At 47.8% G+C, this 9,353-nt stretch overlaps 1 protein-coding gene across 1 annotated transcript in view; it reads left to right on the top strand.

Moving 5' to 3' along the window:
- The first annotated feature begins 1,072 nt into the window (after positions 1-1,072).
- Positions 1,073-9,353, top strand: part of NOTCH2 (notch receptor 2) — a 175,109-nt gene continuing 166,828 nt past the window's right edge. The window contains exon 1 of the mRNA XM_089300080.1: positions 1,073-1,611. Within this exon, the coding sequence (XP_089156206.1) occupies positions 1,539-1,611 (73 nt within the window). The 5' untranslated portion in view covers positions 1,073-1,538. The remainder of the gene's footprint in view (positions 1,612-9,353) is intronic.

The following is a 9,353-nucleotide window of genomic DNA, read 5'->3' as shown; positions in this document are numbered from 1 at the left end:
ACCCTCAACTCCTGCTCTGGAAGTAACAACTATGAGTGTTCTGGTTGTATTCTCTTACTATATGCATTACACATCTGTACATCCTCGAATAATATATAGTATTGTTTTGGAAAAAAACTTGGATATCCAAAAATGGTATATCTTAGATATCCAAAAATACTATGTATTCCCCTTTGCAGTTTTTAAAAAAGATTTATTTATTTGAAAGGCAGAGTTACAGCCAGAGAAGGGGAAGCAACCGGAGAGCTTTCATTCAGCACAGCCAGGCAGAAGCCAGGAGCCTGAAACTTCTTGCAGGTCTCCCACGTGGGTGCAAGGGCCCAAGCAATGGGTCCATCCTCCGCTGCTTTCCCAGGTGCATTAGCAGAGAGCTGGACAGAAGTGGGGCAACTGGAACCAGTACTCAGAGTGGATGTGGTTTAACTCGCAGTGCCACAACTTCACCCGTGCAATTCCTTCTTTCATTCTCTTCGGTTTTTAAGATTTATTCCTACTGACATATATGAATACAGTCTTTCCAACTGCTGTGTTGCATTTCATTATATAAAAAACACATTATCCATCCACTGCTCTACCAGTGGGCATTTATGTTGTTCGCAGTCCTTGCCTATTGCAGTGTTAGCTGGTGTTTCTGTCTTGCCGACATTGCATTAACCTTTGAAGAGCCTGTTCATACCTCAGCTTCTCCATGAAAGCCATCCCCAACAGCCACAACTCTAGCATCCGAGTCTCGGCCGTCAAAGCAGCTGGTGCGTCTTTAGCATCATTGCTCTGTGCCGAGCATACTGCTACTCCGAGCAAGGCGCTCAAGAGATATTTGCTAAACCAACGAATGAATGAACAGTGCAGCGACACACAGGTGATGGCTCTGTTCCTTCTAAAGGGCGCCTCGGCCCCCGTTTCTTTCTTTGACAGCCCTCGTCGGACCCTACCGCATTCCTGGGCCACAGAGGAGTGGCCGACGCGGGACGGCTGGGTGAGGTCCGCCGCTCCGGGCAAGTTCACCATTCCAGGCAAACGCCGGGGGCTGAGGTTAGGCACCCTCACAGGGGCTCGGCCCGCGAGGCGGCCCTAGCGCCGAAGGAGTTAAGGCGTTCGAGCCCCGCCGCGGCCGGGGAAGGAGCGGCGGGGCAGGGGCGGGGGTGCCGCCGCTTCGTAGTAGATCCCTCCGCGCGGGGCCCAGCCGGCGCTTCTTCCTGCGGGAAACCCCTGGGTGCCCAAGGCGGCGGCCGCGCCGGCGACAGGGGGGCGGGGCTCTACGGAGGGAGGAGGCGGCTGAGGCGGAAGGACACACGAGGCGGTCTCGCTGCACACCCGAGAAAGTTTCAGGCGAACTTCGGGCGGCGGCCGAGGCGGCGGCGGGGAGCGGCGGCCGGGGTGCAGGCGTGGAGGCGTCGAAGCCCGAGCTTCGGGGCGGAGCGCCGGGCCGCGAGCGCAAGAGAGGAGCGGGGAGAGGGAAGCGGGGCTCCTCTGTCGGGACCCCCTCTCCATGTGGAGCTGCCCCGGCGGCGACGGCGGCGGAGGCGGCGAGCGAGAAGATGCCCGGCCCGCGCCGAGCCGCTCTGTGGGCGCTGCTGGCGCTCTGGCTGAGCCGCGCGGCCCCCGCGCGCGGTGAGTACCGGGCTGAGCAGCGCTGTCCTACCTGGGCGGCCGTTCCGCCGGCGGCCGAGCTCCGCCGCCCGCGCCGAGCCGGGCCACTCCGTGCCGAGAGTTTGGGCATCGCCGGGGCCCCTGCGCGCGGCGGGCCCCTCCCCCGCGCGGCCGCCGCCCCCCACGCGCCCGCTCGGCTGGAGGGGCCCCGGGCAGCCAGTCCCAGCAACTGCCTCTGCGGAGCGCTGGCGTTCGAGGCGTGGGGCGCTCTCGCCCTCCAGGTTCCGCGTCCCCCTGGGGTCGGGGAGAGCCGAGGGCGGGCTGCGCGGGCCGAGGGCGCGCCGGGCGCAGGAATGCCAGGCTGTGGCGAGGGCAGGCAGGCAGGCGGGCGGGGGCAGGCCTCGGAATCCGGCAGCTTCGACTTCGCGGCCGTTCGTGGCAGCGCAGTCCAGGGCCCGGAGCTCGGTTCGGCTGGGGACGGGGCTTTGCCGCGCGCCTGGGTTTTGACATCGGGTCGGGTCGCTGGTGGCTTGGAGAGGCAGGAGGCAGGAGCGGTGGGGAGCCCCTGTGCGGCTGCACGGTGAGCCGCCTCGGGCTGAAACTTGGTGGACGCAACTCGGCACAGGCGCGCAGCCCGGGTGCTGCAGTCGGGCTCGGTGTGCGGACCCAGGACTGTGGCGTGACGGCCGCTAGCCCCTGCAGCCTGGCAGCGGCCGCTGCTCTCGAGTATGGTTGCGGGTGGGGCGGGGGCGAGTGGGGAGAAGTGGATGCCTTAATTCACTGTGCTTCCTTAGTCTAGGGTTGCATATTTTCCGACGGTCTTTCTCAACCCAGTTGGAGCAAGGAAAGGAAATCGACTCAAACCATGTCCACCTCGCTCACATTTTTCGATTCTAAGTGTCCTCAGACTGTTGAGCTGGCGCTTTGGAGCCCCGCTCTGGGATTCAAATCCACCTCTGCTGCAGTGTTAACTCACCAATAAAATGGGAATGCAATTACGCAGCTAATAGGATTAATTAAAAGAACGTATATTAAGGTTATGGCACTTAAAAGGTGTTCAGAAAAACCCTCACAAACCTTTCAGGAGCTGTATGTTAGAATCTTTTGCAACTTGATGGTACGAACTAAAAAGAGGGCCCTTTTTTTTCCCTGAGCCTAATCTGAAAGGTTTTACCCTTACCAAAAAAAAAAAAAAAAAAAAAAAAAAAACACCCTATAACATGAGACATCTCTTTTTAAAAGAAAGGGTTAAGAAGATGAGCTGCAGAAAAATATGATGTTTGTTCATTGTTAATAAGCTGTCAGCTTGCCAATCACAGACGTTTAAGAGAACAAGGTTGGTTATCACCTGAAAACACTACTGAGTTGTTCAGCACCAACCGGATACTTCTTGGAAAATTCAAATTTCATACACTGCTGGGTCCCCGAGAATCCCAGAAGGCTGTGTGTTGATGAAGCAAAACTTGTTTCTGAAACATTGAATAAAAAGCATATGGTGACGTTTTTGCCTTTCTTTTTCTTTGAGTGAGACCTTTAGTGTAAGAGTATGTTTAGGCTCCAGGGGAGTGTAACCAGTGGGGTAGTCTCAGGGTTACTATCCTTGATCTGCCATTGACTTGTTTTAGCAAATAAATCTTCCTGGTCTCTAGTCTCCTTGCCTGTGAGCTAGGACTAAAGGAATGACCTACTTCATGATGTCAGAAATCGGCTTCTCTTAGGCTGAGACCTCAGTGTGTAGAGCTGTGTCTTCCCTCACACGGTGCTGAGGCACTGCGGTTACCAGCTAGCTCTTAGGTGTTCAACTTGAATGTTAGTCAAGTTGGCTCAAAGGATAGGATTTAGATATTTTGAGTTTCAGACAGGTGTCCTTTAGATGCTCAACTATTCAATAGAGGAGATTTAAAAAACCTATTTCTTGGTACGAATCTTAAATCTCAGAGTCTGGCAATGAAGGCTTTTTGAATCCTGCTAATCTATTACCGTGTTTTGCCAAGGTACCAATTATAACACACCCTCCCAAACTTTTGAGCACTTCGGTGTCTGGCTTGTGGCCAGTTGTTAATTTAGACATCACTGAGTTCCTAGGGCAAGGAGCTGTCAGCCCATCTGTCTCATTGTCTAAACAGCTATCCAGGACCACCCTTGCTCCTTGTTTTCATTTGCTTTGCAATGGGAAGTGACTGCCTGGTTTTTGCTGCCTGCTAGATAATTTCTCAGTGTAAATTTTTTTTTTTTGACATGGAGATGGAAATTACTCAAACAATTTTCCCTTCCTCTTTCTTCTTGTTCTTTCTATATTCTTATTATTCCTTTTTTTGGTGGAGGCAGGAGAGTGATTATTTATAGTCTGTCTTCTTTTTCCCTATGTTTTGATTTTAAAAATATTTACCCATGTCTCCTTGGCATCTCTCTCATCCATTTGCACTCTGTTGCCTCTTCTGTAGGCTTCTTACAGAGTACAACTTCTGGTTCATGGATTGTAGTTGCTGACTTCAGGACCTTTAAATTCAGTGGGATATGCTTGGGTGCTTCAGAGCAGCCTTACAATAGACTTTTAAAAATATCACACCCACAGAAATTCTTTCTTGCCCACAAAATTTGCATTGATCTAGTTCCCACTTTCTGATGCCATTCCAGGTGAGCCCTCCCCACCCGTCCCACCATGGCGGGTCCTGGCTGCCTCAAAATCATCTTGAGTGTGTCTTGGACTCAACTCCTTGTGATTCCACTGCAGGAGAGCTGAGAGTCTGTGGTTTTCCAGTGTTTTTGGGTGATTCTCCCACAATGATTGCATTGGAGCCCACTGGCGCAGTCCCATTTTTATGTGGATAGAGTCTTTCCTTCTAAATTTTGATAATTTTCATAGTGAACCTAATCCTAGTCAGCCATTCTGGTATTTAACCCTCTTACTCTCAAGGAATTTTTATATTGCCGACATAAAAGTTATAGACCGTGTCATTTATTGTTCCTCTGGGCCGTGTATCCACTGTTTCTTTAGAAGAGCTTCATGCATTTGGATTGTAACCCTCCATACCCCCCTCCCACATCTCTTTTACCTGTGTCATTTACATATATTAAGAGTAAGCAACTCCACAGCATCATTTAAATGAGGATATAAGAGATTTTTGCATTCTTATCATTATATTATGTTTATACTACATATGTAGGAATTTCCTGTCTTCATACCTCTTATCTCCATGCCTCAACTTGAACTTCATTGTCCATTATTGTTTCCTGATTCTCCTTTTCCTGTCCTCTATCCTCTGCAAATGACTTTAAATCCCAAGTTTTTCTTCCCCCTTCTACTTCGCCATCTTATTTTTATCTACAGTGTGTGTAGATTTGTAAAGACCACTGAACTGGGAGCCAGAAGACCTGTTCCTTCAGGTGTGTTATTAGTGTTGTGACCTTGTAGGAGAGGTACTGTTTTGATCCTCAGTTTTCTCATATGCTTTGTCTGTGGCCACAGAGCCAGTTACAGAGTTGAGACAGGCATTCCTCTCTTCTGGTCCTCAGTGCAGCGTCTCATCCACACTCTACCGTACTTCCAACTCATGTACAATGAGCTTATGTGCACAAAAACACTTGAAACATTCTCAAATGCTTATTGTTAATGTTTGCTTAAGGAAAATAGTTGTGTCTTTTCATTTATGTGTTTATTCTGTTGCCCACACCCCTGCCCCTCTACCTGGACTGATGCCTTGGCATCTAATAGGCATTTGCTTTTAGTTATTTTCTTATTATGGCCTTCTGTGTTCCTCTTGGAACAGTTTAAAAAGTGGTATTTGCAAGAGTTAGTGCTTACCTTACATTTGGGGAAAAACCAAATTTTTCCCTTCACCAGCTATTTTATTTAAATTTGCCAGTTTGAATTTCCTCGTGTGTGTGTGTGTGTGTGTGTGTGTGTGTGTATGTGTGTGGTTTCTTCCTTCCTTTCTTTTTCTGATCACTTCTGCAATTTATAAAGGTCACTTTGACATTGGAATCTAGCTTCAAAGGCACTGGCATCCACCCCCTGCCTCCCACTCAAGTTTACTTCTACTGCTTCCTGTATTACTGTATTACTAGGCTAGCAATTTCTATTGTTTTGCTCAGAGTTGCCAGCCATACTTTACTGTAACTTTGTTGTTTTGAGGACTATTCATTTTTAAATTTTAAAACTAGAGATAACTAAGTTTATATTCTGATTTTTTTAAATCTTGGGCTGCAAACTTCTTTACTTATGTTAAGTAAAGAAGATGTATACATAGAGTGAAATTGTATATATATTTTCCCACAAAGAGAGTTGAATACCACTGTTGATAAAAACCCTACAGGTGAGATGTGATAAATATTTGAGAGAATGAGCTGTCTCTGCAACCAGAGCTTGCTCCTTGAGGGCAGGGTCTGTGCCACATTCATCCCTTCTGTGTGCTACAGCACTTGTCTGGCAAATGCCCAAAGTGTGGAGTCACCTGAGCAGCAGGTCTTGGTCACAGCACCTGTGACTCCTGCTCTGCCACCCTGGGGGCATTCTGTAGGTGAGGCTTATGCTAAGTAATAAGGGGTGTGTCTTTATGCTCCTTTCTCCTTTGAAGATGTGGGATCAATTGAATACTGACTACACCTACTTTTTATGCTATCCCTTTTTATTAACTCTGCTGGCTGAAATTTTCCTCGTTGTTGATTTGGGTGTTAGCAGGAACTTTAAAATGCATCAAGTCCTTTTATCCATCCCATGCTGGATCTGATACCTCTTAGAACATGCTGGTTAAGGGCTGGCACACCTGGTCCTGCCTTAACCTCCTCTTATTGGTTTAACCCCCTGTTTCTAGAGGCAGTTGAGTCCAACTTTGGCCAGCTCTAAGTTTTAGAAAGATGTGACGTTGAGCTGTAATCTACCTTTTGATGACTTGCATCCATGGGTATTCTCTCAGGTGTTTGTTCTATGGAGTCCTGAGACCTGTGTGGGTGTCAGGGTTATGTACCCTTTAGTGAAGTGGCATCTATCTACCCCTCCTTGAAAGGAGTGAGACCTGGTGAGGGACATGAAGATGATCCCAACTGGGGTGCTGGCTTGAGTGAGCCATGTTAGCTCCATGTGTTTCCCTTCTCCCTGCCTAGTTGGGACAAAGTGGGAGGGATTTGTTGAGCAGTGTTCCTGCGCTCCTCTTAGGGTAAGACACCTGGGGTGTTCTGAAGAATCTTGATGCAGTCTATCTGGAATTTGTATCTTTAAGTAATAGCCAGGTGATTGTGTTTAGGGAAGTTTGGAATCACTGCAGAGTAAATCTGGGGAAGTTAAATCTTCGATTGTTTGTTCTTTGATAGTGCTAGAGATAGGTTGCTTTTTCTGAGTCCTTTGGTCATTTCCCCCCTTGAAAGCCTGTTTGCTGAATGCCCAGCTTACTCTGGTTTCTCTATAAGGCTAATAAAGGATTTTTCTTTTTGTGGTCATAAAAAAAAATAACCTGATAAGTACCCTGTGTCTTTGGATTGCTGTTTGTGTTGGGTATGACTGGTGGAAACCTCCTGCGCCTTGTATCTGAATGCTACCTGAGAAGCCAGAATATGGAGGGTTCCCCAGGCTTGCTTTCTGGTGTGTACTGAGGAGTTCTGTCCTCAGCTTCCATTGAGGGTGTCTGCTTTGCTATCCCATGGACATGTATCTGATGGCAGGAATTTTCCTCAGAGGCGTTGGTGGGATGAGAGGTCACACTTGTTTCAGGTAGTCCTGCTTTTGGGATGTATGGACTGCTGCCGCCAAGTAAGAAGAAGGGGAGAATAAAGGAGGCTTCCAGGGCCTTTGGAGCAGAAGAGAGACAGCCGTCTGTCAGAGTGGGTGGGAGTGTGGCTCTGACAGGGACTGTGATGTTGCTGTCCTTGATGGGGAGAGGGAAGTGGCTGTGGTCTGAAAGGGGCTTGGGATGCGACCATCCAGTGTTCACTGATAGTGCTTTTCCCTCCTCTTCTCCTTTTTGAGGGGAGTATTAGCTGTGTGGCAGAAAATACATTGTGGCTTTAAAAAGAAGAGTAAAGCCAAGAAAGGGGGATAAGAGTCATAGCTTCGAGTGAGCAAAGCAAAGTGATTGTTGTATTAATTAATGTGTGTGTGTGTATGTATGTGTTTCTTATATAAATCTCTCATAGCATCCCTGCTATGGGCTCTGAAGTTGGTTACCTTTGTAGCTGTACAAATCCCCAACGATGTGTTGGGAGGATTGTGGTGTGTTTTCACCCTGAATTTGTATGTTTCCTTTGGCTTCATGTTGGGGGAAGTACAGGATATTTTGCTGTTCTGGAAGTGTGGGTATCATTGGACAAGTATAGGTAGAAGATAGGATCCTCCCTTAGGCAGCAGACATTATCAGGGAGACAAGACAGGTGAGCACACAATTAGGAATATGGAATATCATTATTTAGTCATTTATCTACATTACCTGATAGCAGTTTCCTGCATTCAGGATGACTAAGAGCTGTAGGGTATGGGAGTGTAAACTCTAGGACCTGAGACCACCAGGGAACAGAGACCCCACTTCACCCTTGCTAGGTTGTCTGCTGTTGTGAGCTGTCTGCCATCTTCCTCTTTCTGTACTGTAATTTATGAGAGAAAAGACAAAGACCCCTTTGTCTGGTGGGGGTATAAATATACATTTGGCACATGTTGTGGTGTCTATTATGTCTATTAGTGGGTTTGTGGCAAGAGACAGAACTGTTTTCTCAGTACTGGGTTCCAAGCCTGATCTCGGACAAGTTAGGGTAGAGGGATCTTTGGAAGATCCATTTCACAGTGGCAGTAGCTGAAGGAACTTCTCAGCACAGCCAGGCAGCGACTGTGGACACACCCAGAGTTGCTGCCAGAGGTGGCATTGATTAATCATATGAACATCTCCCTCACCCTTTTGTACTTGTCTTGGCAACACCCTGTTCTCCCAGCTTCCAGGAGTTTGTGCTTCATTAAATATGATTCAAAAGTACTTAGGGGGTCATTTTACTGTCCCTCACCCATCTTGAAGTGCAGGCCAGGTGATGAAGGCCTTGGATGTCTCTTCCCTTTGCACTGAAGCACCTTTCCCTAGAAGCCTGCCGTGGGCAGTTTCTGGTCTCCAGATTAGTCACTTCTGTGGGATATTGGCAGCTGGCTGGTAACCCTGGGTTCTTTGAATACATCAGGTAAACATCATGCCAAGAAGGGCTCCTCATTGCACAAAGACAGATTGGATCTATGGGTGTTGCAGAACCTGTTTCTGGGCTAAGAGTAGTTCTCCCACCCTAACATAATTCATGTGAAGGGAGTGTGTGTTTTGTGAGGTAAGGAAAACATGATGATAATATTTTGATTGGAGTCAGATATTGTCTCTTTAATAATATGTTGTCTTTTAACAAATAGCATCACTTTAAAATACAGTCTTGTCTGCTGAATAAGGTGTTGTACAAGAAGCTGTGGTTACATTCTAAAGTATACTGACTTGTTCAGAGGCAGGTGCATTTTTAAATTGTTGTTTGCTTTTTCATTTCTGTTTATTCTTGTCTTGTTAGGATTCTGGAAGGCTTTTTTTTTTTAAAGATTGATTTATTTGACAGAGTTAAAGGGATAGATAGAAGGAGAGATCTTCCATCTGCTGGTTCACTCCTCAAATGGCTGCAATAGCCAGGGCTGGGCCAGGCTGAAGCCAGGAGCCTACGTGGATGGCAGAGGCCCAAGCACTTGGGCCATGTTCCTCTGCTTTCCCAAGTTCATTAGCAGGGAGCTGGATTGGAAATGGAGCAGCCAGGACTTGAAC

Source organism: Oryctolagus cuniculus, chromosome 7 (genome assembly GCF_051225735.1).
Source record: "Oryctolagus cuniculus isolate XC-2025 breed Fujian yellow rabbit chromosome 7, ASM5122573v1, whole genome shotgun sequence".
In the NCBI taxonomy this organism is placed as follows: Eukaryota; Metazoa; Chordata; class Mammalia; order Lagomorpha; family Leporidae; genus Oryctolagus; species Oryctolagus cuniculus.
This window is presented reverse-complemented; position numbering and strand designations above follow the sequence as displayed.